General features: G+C 39.0%; 1 protein-coding gene across 3 annotated transcripts in view; it reads left to right on the top strand.

Moving 5' to 3' along the window:
* The first annotated feature begins 6,980 nt into the window (after nt 1–6,980).
* The window catches only part of SPAG17 (sperm associated antigen 17), a 239,686-nt gene continuing 228,230 nt past the window's right edge, over nt 6,981–18,436 (top strand). For all 3 annotated transcript variants that reach the window (XM_045478817.1, XM_045478815.1, XM_045478816.1), the window contains exon 1: nt 6,981–7,126. In XM_045478817.1, coding sequence (XP_045334773.1) covers nt 7,040–7,126 — 87 coding nt within the window. In that variant the 5' untranslated portion in view covers nt 6,981–7,039. The remainder of the gene's footprint in view (nt 7,127–18,436) is intronic.

The raw sequence follows: 18,436 nt of genomic DNA, 5'->3' as shown, positions 1-18,436 counted from the left end.
ATAGGGGAAGCTGGACAGAGTAAATGAGGCTTCTGGATGCTGTCTTTGCAACTTTTCTGTAAAGCCAAACTACTCTAAAATAAAAACTTTATTTAAAGAAAAATAGTAGCTAACATTTCCTGAGGGCACTGCATATGCCAAGTGTTTTAAGTAGTTGGCTACTAAGTACTTTAATCTTCACGACAACCCTATAATGCACACATGATTATCCCATTTCATAAAGAAACTGAAGCAAAGAGGGGCTAAGTAGTTTGTTCAAGGCTGTCACACAGCCTACAAGGGCTGGCGAGGGGAATGGGGCCTAGGAGAAAGAATGTATAAGATGATCTCTAATATAATGTCTCTTAGCACCATGATTTGATTCTCTGGTTTTTAAAAGATCTGTTGCATTGAGGAAGGAGTACATGGCAAGTTTAAAAAAAACAAAACAAAACTAATATTGAGGCATTTTTGGAAACTATGGTAACAAATAGATTAATAGGGTTTCAAACTCTTACCGGAGTAAAGGGGGAGGGAGAGAGATTATGGGTATATATGTGAGTAACTTAAGCTTTATAAAAACAATTTCAATAAAGTGAGGAATTTACTTCGTGGGATGAATTGGCAATGGTTATGACCCAGAAGTACAGTAGGGAAAATGGCCACACTCTAAAGGATTAAGACAGCTGGCTCAGGTAGAGTGCATACCGTTACGTGAAAATAATCATAAAAGTTTTAAAATGTGGATGATTGTCAAATTGTATAACTTGATTATGAACAAAAGTAGAAGCCTAGAGATTATAGCCAGAGGAAGGGGGAAAAAAAAACTTTTGAGAGCATAAAGAAAGCCCTGCTATGCATAAGAGAAAAGTGCAACAAAGCATAACAAAGAATGAGGTTTTATTTTGTTTAATATGGTAGAGAGTTGAAATATAAGAAAGAGTCAATGAAGCCATTATTTTGGTAGGCAAACCTAGAAACGGTTGGCTCCTGTAAAGGAAATGGTGGAAGACGTGAATAGATTCATTCAGAAATGGGGTGAGGCAGGGAAAGCAGCCTCTAATAGGACCTTTGGAAGCAGCATTTGTTCTGCTGATTGACTTGTGCACTGGCTGAAATTATTTCCTGTTTCAACGAGCATTTTCTTATAATCTTCCTTTTCTTCCTAATATTGGACTTCAAGTGTTTTCTCTTCCCTCGTCTTCTTTCCTTATTTCCATTTGTATCAGCCATAAGGTGAGCTTTCATCGGAGACTGTGCATTCAGAAAAGGACAGAGATTTTCCTTAATATTAACAAATCCCTCCTCCTTTTTCAGACTGACATGTTCACAAAACAGGTTTCAATGAGAAGGTTTCCTTCCTATTACATTGTTACTAGTAAGATTCTTTACATTTCAATGAAATCTCCTCTTAACCTTCTTAAACACATAAAAGATGCCAGTGTCATGAATATTTCTTTATATTTCACATAGAAGCCAACGCTGATCAATATCGAGACAAAGATGTCAAATAAAATATATATGATAAGAACTGTGTTGTAATAAATGTGATTTTTCAAAGAATTCACCACATATCAAACTATAGGAAATGTAATTTTTTAAAAATGCGCTCTTAAAGATCAGTGTACTTAGTCAGTGTTCTCCAGGGAAACATCAACAACAGAATAGATAGATAAAGATACGGATAGAGATACAGATATAGACACAGAGAGACATATAAAATCTTTTCTTCCCAAAAGATCGTTCCGTGGTCTGGCACATGATTTAGCGTAGGCTCACCTCGCCCATAGCTTTTGAAACTTGTACACAGTAAAAAGAAAGCTATTATTTCACATAGCACAAATTTATAAGTGACGGACATCTGATAAAACATTAAGAAATCAAACATTTAGTTAAGCATTTAGAGAAATGACTTACCATGAGTTATGGATTCTGAAATAGTCCCCAAAGGATTTACAGCAAATCCCTTCACTGAAGACGTTTAAAATTAGATTCAAAGAAAAATTTGAGTGAGAGCACGCTGGTGTGGAAACTCCCACACTAACAAATATGAAACAGATGAATTTTAGCTTTTTCTATTTTTAATATATACAACCGTTATTTTTCGGATTCATTAAAAAATAGACTTGGCGTTCTACACTCTTGGCCACAAATAACATAAAGTAAAATAAAAATTAAATCAACATCACTTAATTACAGCTCCAGAGACCTACAGTTCTAAGAGACAAGACATTCAAGGCTCAAACTGTAACCTTCGAGTATTTTTATCATTCACAGAAACATAGGGTTCTTAGGGAAGTTCTTCTTTAGAAAGTGATCTACTCCCAAACGCCCCACAGTTCACTGGGGATTAGGACCTGAAGCACTGCAGGTGATTTTAATTGTCACGATGATGCATAGAGAGAGATGTGACATCTGGAGTAAGTGGCTTCTAAACAATGAAGGGCTTTAAAGATTAAAGTCAACACTTTAAATTGCACTCACGACGGAATAGGCGGCTAATGCTGACCATAGGCTGCAGGTGTAATATTCTCCATATGTTTTGAAACTTGTAGCTGAAAGAGATCAAGCCCTCTGCATCACACGCAATAAAAACTCAAGGACAGTGCATTATAACGTTGCATTTTGAAGGTTAGCAGCACAGAGATCATGATGGTAAATAACACAAACAGATTGTGGGAAGTGTTCTTAGATGTAGAATGCCAATCTGAGAAGTCAGTGAACACCTGTGAGGCCTTCTTAGCCAAAGGCAAGCAGATCGTTGGAGCTAAATGTACTTTGAATACCTGAAATGTTGGCCTAGAATTGGATTGGTCCAGAGCTCCTGATGTTACCTGACAACAGTGAGAATGCTGGATGCATCTACAGCTGGCTAGACCCTTTCAGGTATGAGAAATAATGCTTAGGCTGCATGCCTAAATAAGAGTTCACGAAACACTATGAGATTGAAATAGAAAACTTTAAAAAGTAACTTATTCAGTGATCATAGTATCCTAAAGAAACAGAACATCCCTAGAAGTAGACAGTCCTTGGTGAACTAAACAATATTAAATGCAAAAATCAAACTAAACAAGCCAGGAGTAACCCTGCCAATGTGAAAGAAAATTCTCCACATAGTCTAGTTTTGTTTTAGCCACTGACATATGGGAAAATTTATGTAGTAAAGTTTATGCTTATAAAGTTTCAACTTATATTTAGTTGGGGAAACAATTTATTATACAAAAAAAAAAGCATAAATGTATGACAGATGGCAATGCTTTTTTTTTTTCCTATTCTTGGCAAGGTCCCTTTTTAGCTGAACTGGCTCTCACTTCTTAAAACTATGAACATTGTTATTCACACCTATTTTCTGAAATTAAACAGACCAATTCTATGATGAAACATCCTATAAATTTGGTTCCTGTATAATGTCTCCCCATTTTGTATCGTAAATTATCTAGAGTGCCACCTTCCCTAGAATAATGAAATAGACCCAAAGTAGGCAAAAGGCATAAAACTTTCATTTCAAATTCTCTAAATCAGTTTTAAAAATTTTTCTACGTAAAAAAATCTTCTATAAAATCTTCCATTCTGTTAGGACTTTTACAAAGGAAACCATCAAAGATTATCTGGCAAGTACATTCTAACATCCTGAAATCTTTATTTTTGACATTTAAACCATGCACCATTCCTTTAAATCATTTGCTAAATTATGATTTATGTTCATAGATGTCTTAGTGACATGGTTCATTTTCTGAAAAATGAGCAAAACTTTCCATAGGTGTATGTGATCGTAAGCAGGCTAATTTATTGGATTACTTTAATATGCAAACCACTTCTTTAAAGTTAAAAGCTTATTAATTGATAAAGTGAAAGAATGTACTGTATAAGGGGGTGGAAGGCAAGGTGAAGGGTGCAAGTGGGTTAGTAATACTAGATGCAGTCTCCCTCTTCCTCCCTTCCAGGGACTAACCTAAGAGCAAAGATTAGATTGTAGCCAAGCGTTGTAGACTACTTGAAAGTAACCAAGTTGTTTTCTCAGCCTATTGTGGGAAGGCTGGCTACTGTCAGGTTTATTTTTTTTTTTTTTTTAATTTTTTTTTCAACGTTTATTTATTTTTGGGACAGAGAGAGACAGAGCATGAACGGGGGAGGGGCAGACAGAGAGGGAGACACAGAATCGGAAACAGGCTCCAGGCTCTGAGCCATCAGCCCAGAGCCCGACGCGGGGCTCGAACTCACGGACCGCGAGATCGTGACCTGGCTGAAGTCGGACGCTTAACCGACTGCGCCACCCAGGCGCCCCTGTCAGGTTTATTAAAAGCTGACTCTCAAATGAAAATTATCAAAAATGTTAGAGTAGTTAGGATAGCTCCAGCTGCTATAGCAAACTCCAGTATTTCAGCAGCTTAAGAAAATAAGTCTATTTTTCATGCATTTAGTAGTCCCAAGCAATACCTTTGGTGGAGAAAGTGGGGTGAAGCTCAGGGGTAAAGGAGACTTTGGAACCTCTGTGCCACAGCAGTCATTCAGAAATTCAAAGCTTTCAGCGGCACCCCAATATCCAGGCAGATCGGGAAGCACATGAATAATATTGGGAGATATTTTTAAGGGCCAGGCTTGGATGTGGTGATTTATCACTCTGCTCATGTCCCATGCCTAGAACTCAGTCACAAGTTGCCATCTAAGGATAAAGAGGGATGAAAAATGTCTGACTCTCATAGTAGGAGGAAAGAAAATGAAATGTTTGATGAACAGCTAGTCACTTTTTTCCACAATATATGTCACAAAAATTTTGTTGCTGCAAAAATTGGGGTTAGACAGCTGTCACTTGTAAGACAAAGCTAGTGACATTTTCTCTGCAATGTTAAAAACACTTAATTTTACTTTTTTCTCCTTATTCCATTTTTCCTTCATTTCTCTTATCTGCAACCTACTTTATTAATCATCTGCCGGTGATTTGGCTGAACTGATTGTCCATAATGTTTTATTTTGAAATCTGTATTCACATTGAAGAAGAAAGAAAATGAGTAACGTAGTATGACATGCATAAACATCTAGTTAATTTTTTTTTATAAAATCTAACTGGAAGGCCAACAAACTCTTCACTGCTTTTCTAATACAAACACAAGACTCTTTTCCCAAATGGTTTAAAGCTATGGGAAGAATTATGATCAAAATGAAGAATGATGTCATCAATGATTACTTACTTTTTAGTCTGTAAGCAATTCATCTTTATATTCAAGCTGCAATCCAGAGACAGTTTCATCTTATAAAGAAAATTTTAATGAAGGACAAAATTTTGGAAAAATTTCTATGATAATGTATCAGTGGCAGCCTAGGTGGTTGCTATGGAGACTCTCAGGAAAATCTCTTCCTGGCATGAGTCCTCTGGATTCACTATGCATCAGACATTTTATTATCATGCCAAGAAGAGAGGGCTTGGAGATATGACTTGTGACTAGGCTGCATGGATCTAGTCTCTCCCACAAGATAAATACGTACATTGCAACAAGAAAGGAAAGTCAACAGTTTTTGTAAATTGCCTGTGAAAAGACTGCTTCTGGAAATTGTGCTTTCTCTTTAATATCTATATTAAAGAATTAGGGTGGCCAGGGAAACTTTCCCTTGGTAGGTCCAAATTATGAACAGGAGTTGTGAAGCAGCAGCATTTTTAAACCTGCTCCCTGCCCCCCGGAATGAAGTAAAATCGTAGGGTCTGGATATCCCTACGGCCCTCACACACATTTTTTTCCCCAAAGAAAGCAATCAAAAGAGTTAGAACGTCTCCACCTATAGGAGGTCAGCTGGCAGGCCGTGCTGAATGAAATTAAGCTGCAGGTCACGTGCATCACCTTAGCCATCCCTGGTCCTTTGGGATAATTGAAACATCTCACAGCAAGAGCAGGGTTTGGGAGGAATAGTTAAGCATTGTATTTTATAGGTACTAAAAGCAAAACACCTCTGGTTGAGTTCTGCCCCTGTCTGTCCTGAAATTAGTCTTAATGCAATAAAAAAATAAATAAAAGTAAGTCTGCCCTCTCCCCCCCCCCCCCCCCCCAAGAGGGGCATCTCTCGTTTTGGCAGTCCTAAAACAGGTGTTGTAGAGGTTAATTGAACAAGATGGATCTGAGATTCAGGTAATCTGGCTTCTAACTCTGGTGCCATCAGTCATACACTGGGGGCCTTGGAATAAGGCTGTTGTAAGAATAAAATGATATAACTATGTACAAGATATAGCCAGTGATCATGAAGCAGGAGTTGTTGTTATTACCATTATTGTTATTACTATCATTATTATTTGGGGGATTCTGACCGCGATCTTTTAGATAGTGGTGACTGTGGGGTGGGAAAAAAAAAAAAAAAGATTCCACTTACCAGTGAAGGACAATTTGAAAGAACTGGGGCTGATTAGGCCGAGAAGACGGTTTAGAAAGACATTAATCCCGACTACAGTTAGATAAAGGATCTCTTGGAGAAGTGAGCCCTCTGGTTTAGGAAGTCCCTGGGAGGAGGACTCAAGACGGAAGCAAAAGATGTGAGTCGGGGAGATAAATTTGACTTCTCATAAGGAAGTATTTGGGGCAGAGTAGAAGGGAGAAGAAAATGGCGAGAAGAAGGGATGTCTCTTGAGAGAGCCAGTTCTCCATTTTAGGTTAACCAGGATCGAAGAAATTTTGAAAGGTGTTGAAATCGTGGGCGGGATTCCAGGGATTCTGCGTTTCTAGACAATACCTCGGACCACAGGGTCTCCAAGAAGCAACAGAGTGGGGGCAAAGCGAGTTAAAGGAAGCCAGACAATCTCGAGGCTAGCCTCGTCCTGACCTCACCATCTTGCACAGTTGCCCTACTGGAAAATCCTAAAATTTAATCTGGGAGTCCGGCCTCGGAATTGCATGGAGCTGGGAAGCTCGGTTGCTATGGCGACGGGAGCAGTTGGCCGGAGGATTCAGGGCAGGTTTGGGGGAGGGGCACCACCTACGTTCAGGGAATGGGGCGTGGCTTCGGTTACTATGGCAGCGGGGACGCTTAGTGCGGGCCTAAGCCCAGTTTAGACGCCAATGCCCCTCCCGTCCTTTGCATGGCACCCAAGAAAGAGAAAGGTGGGACTCCAAGCACCAGTTCTAAGATATGGGAACCCTCGCTCATCGCTGCACACTTCAATCAGGTGAGCCCAGAGCCCTGAAAGTCCTCTCTGACCCCGGGAATGCCAAAGCGCCGCCAGACCCTCCAGGAAAGGCAGCCAGGCTCGCCCTCTTTTCCAGACGCCACCGCCGCCCTTTCTGAAAACTGTTCTTGATTCCGCTGTCCTACGCTTCGGGAGTTCCTCCCACTAAACGCCCCACGCTCCCATCCGCGCAGAGTGGGCGTTAAAGGAAGAAGGAAGGGGGCGCCGGTCAATCAGTGCGATTTCAAAGGGTGGAGAAACCGGAGTGAGGGGGAAGGGAGGTGGTGTAGCTCTGACTCCTCAAGATCCTTTTCAGTGAAGTCGCCTAGATGGCACTCCAAAATTACACTGGAGTTGTCTTTATGAACTGTTTGCTTCCTGCGGACATCTGAAGGAATCATCCTGTTAAATCATCCGTAGCCTGGCCTGTGGTAAGTAAGGCTTACTAAATGCTGTAGGAAGAGAGACATGGAGTAGTTAAGATACCAACGTATTTAATTCAAGTGAGCCTTCTGCAGAGAGGAAAAGACGAGATTCTTCTGCAGTGCCCTGATACCACAACACCAAAGTTTTGATATATTTTGAAGGTACTGTAAGAGATCAGAGTACTGAGAGGTTGGCTGGTGGACTCATCCGTAGCGTAGCAAAAAGGTACCAGGCAATCTATAACGCCCCTGCCACATGACTTCAAATTGCACCACGTCCCAACCAGACCAGCTCCCCACCCCACTCATACCCACCAACACTTAGTTGGTTGGGGAGCCCAATAACTCTTGTCACCTGCTCCTGGAAATCCACTGCTACACTTAGTTGCTTCTAAATCCAAGATGACATTTGGATGGAGAAAGGTTAATTCTGGGAATTCTGGCCTGCCATTAATTCCAAAGTACTTTAAAAACTAGAAAAACATTTTTTTTTCATTTTCCATGTGTACATACAGTGCACTAGAGAATCAGTACTTAAAGGAAAAATATACCTAAAGTCTTATGATACCCTCATGAGAAATTCGTACTTATGTGTCCTTATTTTCTACTGTAATTGTTTTTTTTTTCTCTAAGAATGGTATTCTGTCTGATAAGGAATTCTACCTGATGAAGAATTTCATGAAAGTGGTTAAGACACTGCTGATGCTGACATGACATCATGGAATTTGGGGTTATTTCTATAACTTTTAAGAATGAAGGATGTCAGCTCAGTAGTTCTCAGTTACATTCTCAAATTCTCAAAGATGTTTTTCAAAATACTCTGTTAAAAGCCCCCTCTCTTTTGCTTTTATAAGTCAGCACTGGCCAAAATAACTTTTTCTCCATTTTCTTTGAGATTGTGTAGGCCAAGTTTGGGCTTGGAGTGAACCTTTCTGCTTGAATTATAAAGTGCTGAACAACAGAATTTGATGGGGGTGCTGACACTGCATTAGCTTTAGTGTTGCAAATATGAAGCTATAATTTTCCTAGTTGAATGGAAAACCTAAAGACACTATTTTTCCTTATGGCTCGAAAACCTGAAATAATACTCAGCTTTCTCAGTTCTGCTCAAACAGTATAATTTCAATAAATCTTATTTATTAAGAGAAAGAATTTGAACCCAAAGTAATATGTAGTTTTAAAAACAAAGGCTGAACTTCTTCAGTTTGTTGGAATACACGCGTTTTGACAGCAGGGGAAGACAACTTCCCCCTACCTCCTCTCCTAATTTTTATTTTCTCAGTTTGAGTTCATTTCTGCTCCAAGAGGAAAATTCCCAGATTACTTAACCCAGCAGTCCAATGTTCAGAGGCATGACTTAACCACCAATGTAATAGATTCTGGAGTGGGGTTAAAGAGAACTTCTAGAGGTGTGAATTCCTGATTCATAGGGTTTAGCAAAGTGCTTTGCACATAGTAGGTGCTCAAAAAATGTTTTGCTTTGGCACCCAAAATTTCTCTCTGTACAGTTGCTACTCAAGGAAATATTGTGTGCCAGTATGTATAGTTGAGTGTGTGTGTGTATGTGTGTGTATATGCGTGGGGGGGGGGGGTGAGAAAGGAAAAGTTTCAGCATTCCATAAGCTAGTTTTTTAGAATTAACGGATTCAAGAGTCACATCAGTAATGATTCTGAACTCGTGCACATGTGGAGCTGTACTAGACTTTAATGAGAATCAGTAAATCCACAATCTGGTTTCAGTGAAGTTACCTTGTATCGGTATTTTGGGCTGTCCTTTCAGGCTGGAATAATTGCTAATTTTTCCGAACGTTTTAGGTGGTCCTAAAGCACAAAATGATAGCAAATGATACAAGGTAGTCTGTTACTAAACTCTAAACGAGTAGATAGAGACTAGACTAAGCATTAAATGACTAACTAGAGGTTAGGAAGATGAATGTGGGCTGGGATTGTCAGGAAATGTTTTACAAAATTACTTGCCTTTAGCTAGGCCCTAAAGAATGGGTAGAATTTGAGCTGGTAGAATGAAGGAGGATGATTATTTTACGTAAGGAGACCAATATAGGCCTTAAATAAATCTGGGACATTTAAATTGAAAGAGAAATGTGGATTAGACTGCTTCTGGGGTACATTGCTCCTAAAATAATCCCGCCAATCAAAAAGTCATTTACTAATTTTGCTATCCAGGCATTGAAACATTTATCTTATTAATATATGTGAAATATCACACCTCAAATTCGATAAAAATATTTAGGCACATTGGCAATAAGATAATAAAAATATCTTAGTGTGGGCTTGTATGTGACATAGACATTATATTTATGATATCCAGCAGCATTAGGGAGTTAAAGATGCTTTAAAAAAAAAAAAAGTTAGGGAGGGAGCCAAACCATAAGAGACTCTTAAAAACTGAGAATAAACTGAGGGCTGATGGGGGGTGGGAGGAAGGGAAGGGTGGGCGATGGGTATTGAGGAGGGCACTTGTTGGGATGAGCACTGGGTGTTGTATGGATACCAATTTGACAATAAATTGCATATTAAAAAAAGAAAAAAAAACAAGATAAATTAAAATCTTAATGCAACTGTCAAGGCCGCCTCTACTGGCCACAGTGAGAGGAAAAGGTATTAACCTAAACACTTGGTGACTGAAGGCACTATTTGGAGAACTTCTGGTCTAAGATCTTTTTATTTGTACTGTTTTATCATAGTAAAATATAATAACGAAATTTGCCATTTCCACCATTTTTTTAAGTTTATTTATTTTTGAGACAGAGAGAGACAGAGCATGAACGGGGGAGGGGCAGAGAGAGAGGGAGACACAGAATCCGAAGCAGGCTCCAGGCTCTGAGTCATCAGCCCAGAGCTAGACGCAGGGCTCGAACTCACGGACTGCAAGATCGTGACCTGAGCTGAAGTCGGACGCTTAACCGACTGAACCACCCAGGCGCCCCATCCACGATTTTTAAATGTACCGTTGGTGGCATTAAGTACATTCTTGTTGTTTAACCATCACCACCATCCCTCTCCAGAACTCTTTCATGTTCCCTGACTGAAACTATACCCATTAAAGAATTCCCTATACCTCCCTCCCCCCAGCTCCCGGCAACCACCATTCTAGTTTTTGTATCTGTGAATTTAACTAAATATTTCATTGTAAATGTAATCATCTAGTACTTGTCTTCCAGTGACCGGCTTATTTCACTTAGCATGATGTCCTCAAGATTCATTCATGTTGGAGCATGTATTAAAATTGCCTTGTTTTTAAGGCTGAATAATATTCCATCATATGTACAGGGTACGTTTTATTTATCCACTCATCCATCAATGGGCACTTCTAATTCTTAGTTATTGTGAATAATGCTGTGATTAATAGGAGTGGACCCATTTTACAAAAAGAATACGAGCGTCCAAACATCTGCTTGAGTCCCTACTTTCAATTTTCTTAGTATATAACTAGACGTGAGAATTGCTGGATACTATGGTAATTGTATGTTTAATTTTTTGATGAACCACCATAACGTTTTCCACAGTGGCTATACCATTTTATATTCCCACCAACAATGCAAAAGTGTTCCAATTTCTCCACATCCTTACCAGTACTTTTAAAATTCTGGGGAGAGATAGGTAGATAGATGATAGATAGATAGATAGATAGATAGATAGATAGATAGATAGATAGATTCAGCCATCCCAATGAATGGGAAGTGGTATTTTAGTGTAGTTTTAATTTGCATTTCCCTAATGATTAATGATATCAAGCATCTTTTTATGTACTTCTTGGCCATTTGTATATCTTCTTTTGCCCACATTTTTAATGGAGTTGTTGGGGTTTTATTACTGTTGAATTGTAGGACTAATTTATATATTCTGGCTACTAACCCTTTATGAGGTATGTGATTTGCAAATACTTTCTCTTATTCCCATGGGTTTCCTCTGTATTCTGTTGGCAGTGTCCTTTGATGCACAAAGAGTTTAGTTTTGATGATGTTCAATTTATCTAGTTTTTCTTTTCTTTCTTGCCTATGCAAGAAATCACTACCAAACCCAGTGTCATGATGCTTTTCCCCTATGTTTTCCTCTAAGATTTTTATGGTTTTAGTATTGAATTTAGATGCATGGTCTATTTTGAGTTAATTTTTGTGTATGGTGTGAGATTATGGTCCAACATTATATATATACACACATGTATATACATGTATATACCCATACATATGTATACATATTTATGTATATATATCTACATATACATATGTGTGTGCGTATACACGTATGTATACATGTAATATACACATGTATATCACATACATGTATTATGCATGTGTGTGTGTGTGTGTGTATATATCCACATGTGGATATCCACATGTGCATGCGGATATCTAGTTTTCCCAGCACCAATTGTTGAAAAGGCTGTCCCTTCTCATGGAGAAAGGGTGGGGCAAGGGAAAGTACAAGAGCCAAAACATTTCCTACCTTATTGAATGTGGCTTTTTCTTGATTGGGCATTGTTTGGTGCTTTAGATCTTTGACTGGTTTCAGTGCTCCTATAAAGTAATTTCAGCCAGTTTCAAGTTGTTTTTCTAATGTTTCCAGGGGACGCAGAGGCGTGTAACTGCCTAGTCTGCCATTTTTTTGATGTCACTGTGGTCTAAGAGAACTTGTAATCAATTATGATCTTCCCATGTCTTCCAAGCCTATTATAGGACAGGTGATGCTGAGAAAGTGGAGATTAGTAGAAGCTTTGTTCATGACAACTTAGGAAAATTTTTCACAATTGTCCAAACAATATATCCATTCCCTCTAGGAGCTTACAGATTGCACAAGACCTGCCTCTGGGTAATGTCATGTAGCTTCAGAATGAGTGGGCTACATGTTTCAATTGGACTTTTGTGTTTTGGTCCAAGCTTTGGTGCCACTATGGGATAAAAGAATCTCGCAATGTTTTCTATGTTAAGTGACAACATGATAACACTACAGGAAATATTCAGAAGTCAGATACAAATCCTTTTTTTTTTTCTTTAAGATGTTATGAACATGTGTCTCAAACATGTTCTTCACAGTTCCAGGTTCCGCAAAAGTTGTTTGGGTTGATTTAGATATCTCACAGGTAGAATTCTGGAGATTTTGCTAATTTTAATTGTTAAATAAATTCATATTTTCAGATTATCTGAGGATGTTTATTTCTTTTCATTTGTTCCTGGTTTAAGGTCTCAAATTTTTTAAGTTTGTTTTTATTTATTTTTGACAGAGCAAGAGAGAGAGAGAGAGAGAGAGAGAGAGAGAGAGAGAGAGAGAGAGTGTGTGCGCGCATGCCAGAGAGGAACACAGAGAGGGAGAGAGATAGAATCCCAAGTAGGTTCCATACTATCAGTGCAGAGCCTGATGCAGGGCTCAGTCTCATGAACCATGAGATCATGACCTGAGCTGAGATCAAGAGTTGGACTCTGGGGGCACCTGTGTGGCTCAGTTGGTTAAGCGTCTGACTTTGGCTCAGGTCATGATCTCATGGTTCTTGAGTTTGAGCTCCATGTTGGGCTCTGTACTGACAGCTCAGAGCCTGGAACCTGCGTCAGATTCTGTGTCTCCTTCTCTCTCTGTCTGCCCCCCCCCCCAACTCATGCTCTGTTTCTGTCTTAAATAAACACAAATTTTTTTTTTATTTGAGAGTTGGATGCTGAATCAACTGAGGCACCCAGGTGCCCCTAAGGTTTCATTTTTATGTGTAGTAAAAAGGCAGCTTCAACTCAAGAGACCATCTTTTGGCATAGCAACTATTCCATTTGCTTACTGTGACCCACCACAAAAACAAACAAACAAACAAACAAAAAACAGAAAAAAAGTTTATGGCAATTCACATACCCCTTAACCCAGTCAGCTTTGCTATTGTAATTCACTGATTTCATTTTGTAATTATGATTTTAGTTCCCTAACGCCCAACTTAAGGGACTCAATACTTCTTGTCATTTGCCTTACATTTATCATTAAGATTTTACTTCTTGATTAATACTTCAATTCTTATTTAATATGATTACTTACATACTTAAAAATATTTTGGGGGGTGCCTGGGTGGCTCAGTCAGTTCGGTGCCCAACTCTTGATTTCCACTGAGGTCATGATCTCATGGTTTGTGAATTCGAGCCCACGCTGATAGTGCAGAGCTTGCTTGAGATATTCTCTCTCTCTCTCTCTCTCTCTCTCTCTCTCTCTCTCCGTGTGTGTGTGTGTGTGTGTGTGTGTCTCCCTGCCCCTCCTCTACTTGCTCGCTCTCTCAAAATAAATAAATAAACTTAAAAAATATATTTGGGAACATCTACCATAATATGTTGAGGTCCTTACTGAGACTCAGGAGGTCTTGCTTCCAATTTCTGTATTTTCATTTTCAATGTATGTTTTTACACATTGAAATGTATGATGCAGGGCACCTGGGTGACTCAGTCAGTTGAGCCTCCAACTTCAGGTCAGGTCATGATCTCAAGGTTCATGAGTTTGAGCCCTGCATCGGGTCCACTGCTGTTAGCATGGAGCCTGTTTTAGATCTTTGGTCCCTCTTTCTCTCTGTGCCTCCCCCACTCATGCTCTGTCTCTCAAAAATAAATAAACATTAAAAAAAAAAAAGAAGAAATTCATGATACCTTTCAAGTAAGTAATAATATTGGCATCAAAGACACAAGCTGAGGACATACATGGTAGTGCCATCCTTTCCTGTGTTCACCCAGAGGTGGAGACTCCTTGGGTATCTGGGCTAACCCGCCCCTTTCATACCACTGAGGATCTAAGCATGGCAAGGTCGAGACATTCAGTGATTTATCTTCCCTCGCTTTGGCTCTAGGCTTTATCTTATAACTTAGTATTTACAGAATGCCTTGAATTATGTGCTACCAATTCATGTTTTGTAGAACACAAGTATAATATGAGCTGCTTCGTAGCAAAATCATATCTTGATACTTCTTGTACCTACCCCATAATGACTTGCATGGTTCTAAGCACAACACTCAAGCTGTATTAATGGAATTAATTCACTGATCTACTTTGAAATATGAAGAACTATATATTGTGGAAATCAGGACAATGAGTAGACCAAAGAGATGTATTCTAAGAGAAGAGGAAGGGACAGAAAACATTCATTCACATAAAAGAGCATCCCAGCAGGTACATAGCATGATTATGACAGTGTCCAGAAAATAACTATGCAATGATACCATTTCAAAACTTCTCAGGTATTTCAGCTGCCAGCCAGGAGGTATTCAAGTGAAAGTTCTTCAGAATATTTAGTTAGTAGTGTCTCCTTATTATACTTCAGTTGCAGAAGATTTTTTTTTCTCTTATTAACTGTAGCTTAGTGACAATAGCTGAGTTGTGCACATTTGAAAAATAATAATAGAGTTCCTTAGAGTCTTGGACAAAGTTTATAGTTCTTGTAAAGGTTTAATAATGTGGATAAGGGTTCAAGATAGGTATTGCTGAAATGTTAATATCCCAGACCTCTTAAACAAACACAGTTGTAAAACACATAGATGTTAGAATTATAATAAACTGAGTTTAAGTCAGTTTTGGGGGGAAATGTTCAACTGAAATGAAGCGCTTGAACCATTACGAATGCACTTTATCAAAAAGGGAAATACATTTTATTAGGCAGAATCCTTGAGCAGTTTTTGAGAGGCAGTGAAGGATTTTTCAACTTTTTTGATCTTAAACAGTGAGCTATTTCTCATGTTAATGTGTATTTAAGACTTACTGGAAATACTCATAATATGAGCTGAAGACTGATGTCTGGCAGCGAGCATATTTCTGAAATTGGGTTGGTTTTTATTACTATATTTTCTGAAATATGCTTTCATTGATATTTACAAAACAAATTGCCAGTTCACACAAAGGTTGTTTTAATAAAAGCCAACGAAAACAACTGAGTTGCTAGGAAGAATGTTAAGAGGGAAATGGACTTTTCGTAACCTCACATTATAATTTCTCTTTTCTGGACAAAAATGTATTATTTGAATGAGTTTGGAACTGAAAGGAATTAGCATGTCAAAATATCTACCTAGATGTTATATGTGATCACTTTTATTACAAATGAAAAATATTAAATATAAGTAAAATGTAAGTGTTGCCAATGTGAGTTTGGCAACACCCTAGGAAAATGTTAGTTAAGAAATGGTGAATGTTGACCATGTTTCAACTCTAGCCTTAGAAACCATCATTGGCTCCCAGTTACCCATGGGATAAAATCCAAGATGTTCTCCCTGGCTTTCACAGCGCTGCCTAATTTGGCCTTTCTCTGTCCATCCATCTTTTTCTCTGTCTACTCCAGTTGAATGGTCTCCGTGGTATTCCCAGGCACGTACTGACTGACTATACCCATGCAGGTTCCTGGCCTGAAGATCATCCAACTCCTTTTCATTAAAATCCTCCCTCGTATCTTCCAGAAAGGAGCTCAAGTCACATAGTTCTGCCCATCACTGACTTTTCTCCTTCTACCGAGCTACTCCAGTGATTATCTTTTTTTTTTTTTTCAACGTTTATTTATTTTTGGGACAGAGAGAGACAGAGCATGAACGGGGGAGGGGCAGAGAGAGAGGGAGACACAGAATCGGAAACAGGCTCCAGGCTCTGAGCCATCAGCCCACAGCCTGACGCGGCCTGACGCGGGGCTCGAACTCACGGACCGCGAGATCGTGACCTGGCTGAAGTCGGACGCTTAACCGACTGCGCCACCCAGGCGCCCCTCCAGTGATTATCTTTAATGCGATCCTATTTTGAGCTGTGGTCCAACAATTGCAGAGTCATCTATTGTATCTCAATTCCCTTACAACATTGCAAATTCCTGAAAGGTAGCAGAAGGAACGTGTGATTCCTTCCTTCCTGATCACAGCACCTAAGAGTGCTAAGTAAGTACATAGTGATCTTCAAGAAATACTTTTGAATCAAATTCATTGATTGGATTTTACTGTGTCAGCCTCCTGGCCTATTTTCTCCTTTGAGCTCTAGGATTAGTCTCAACCCATTGGCTATAAGAACTTAAATTGAAGAAAATCTCAAAGCCTTAGTTTTTACAACCATAAAAGAGGGACAGTGGTCATACCTCCATTACAGATATGAAAGCAATTGTTGAGAGGATTTAAAGGCATCTAACATGTAATATCTCAGACTCCAAACCCAAATCCCGTATTTTCCCCCTTCAAACCTGTTCCTCCTACGTCTTCATCTCATTGAGTGGATTCGCCATTCACCCAGTGAGTCACTAGGGCCAAAAATCTTGCAATTGTTGTTTTCTTCCTCTTTTCTGCACTCTATAATTAATTTTTAGTGAATCCTGTTGGTTCCACCTTTGAAATGTTTCTAAAATCTGTCCTGTTGGTCTCAACTCCACTGTTACATCCTATTCTAAGCCATCATCATCACCTGCCTAAGCTACAGGTAGCTCAAGAGCTTTAGAACTTGGTTTCTTACTTCCATTCTTGCTGACGGAGAGTCTTGTCACCATATAGCAGTCAGAGTGTTTCTCTTAATACACAAGACTTTGAGTAAAATCCCGAGTGGTCTACCGTGGGCTTTAAAGACCGTGTGTGTGTGTGTGTGTGTGTGTGTGTGTGTGTGTGTGTGTCTTCTGCTAACTACTTTGACTTCATCTCAAATCTTCTGTGACTCTCCCCTTCACTCAGTCCATGGTAGCCACACTGGCCTTTTTGCTGATCTTCAGACCCATCAAAAACACATTGCCATCTTTGCTCTTACTGTGCCCTCTTCCCAGAATGACCCTTCCCAAAATAATCACGTGAGTCGCTCTTTCCCTTCCTTTAGGATTCTGTCCAAATATCTCCTTCCCCGACCATCCTATTTAAATTACACCATCACATTCCATCCACTTAACCCTGACTCTGTTCCTGACCTTCTACTTTACATATATTTCATTATTGTCTATTTTCCTCCATGAGAACGTCCGCTCCATGAGGGCAGGGATTCATCTTACTGACTGATACATCACCAACCCCTGGCCTATAGAGGGGCTCAAATAGCATTGCTGAATGCAGGAATAGTAGCACCTCAATAAGGAGGAGCTCCTGGTAATAATAGTGTGACTATATTTACTGGAGCAGCATGAAAATCAAATAAAGTATCTGAAGGAACGTGGAACACTATGTAGCCCAGTATAAATATTTATAATAATAATCATTATTATGTTATTATAGGATAATATACTAATTATTGCTGTTATTACTCTTTTATATATTTTCACCTGGTCGTTACACATGTCTTCAAACTCAGTGTGTTCAGAACTGGTACTAACTATCCTGTTCATTGAAGTTAGAAACACCCTAGCCCCATCTCTTCTCATAACAAATTGGTCAGCAAATCTTATTACTGTGGCCTCTCTAGTTCACTTCCTTCTTTTTCACGCCTCGTAACTTCCAACACCATTACGATCACCTTCTCAACTTCTTCTTGCCTGCCTTCATCCAGGAGGGAAAATTAAAAATATGTTAACTGGCACAATTACATGGAAATCAACATATAAATTTAACAGTTAAATTACTTTTTCTTTCCTTTTTTTTTTTTACAATTAAATTACTTTTTATTCTTTATATAAACTCAATTATGTGTACCTTATGAAACTCCTTGCCAGATGGTATAGTTTTTCGTCCTTATCAGTCATCACATTTTTCCGATGATTTCCAAATCATTTGTTGGTTTTCAGAAGTGTTGGTGCAGCCTTTGGTTGATGGGTTTCACTTCCTAAAAGTTGCCCTTGTCTGAGCCATGAGGTAACATGAAGAAATGTGCATAGGCTCTTCTGTGACTTTCCTTTTAAAATGGTAGTCGTTATGCAATTTGTAGTTCTCTGTATGTAGAAGATTTCTCTCAATATCAACAGTATCATTTGTCATAGTAAAAG

The sequence above is a fragment of the Leopardus geoffroyi genome, chromosome C1 (assembly GCF_018350155.1).
Source record: "Leopardus geoffroyi isolate Oge1 chromosome C1, O.geoffroyi_Oge1_pat1.0, whole genome shotgun sequence".
Classification (NCBI taxonomy): Eukaryota; Metazoa; Chordata; class Mammalia; order Carnivora; family Felidae; genus Leopardus; species Leopardus geoffroyi.
The sequence above is the reverse complement of the archived record's forward strand: the minus strand, read 5'-3'. Positions and strand labels throughout refer to the sequence as shown.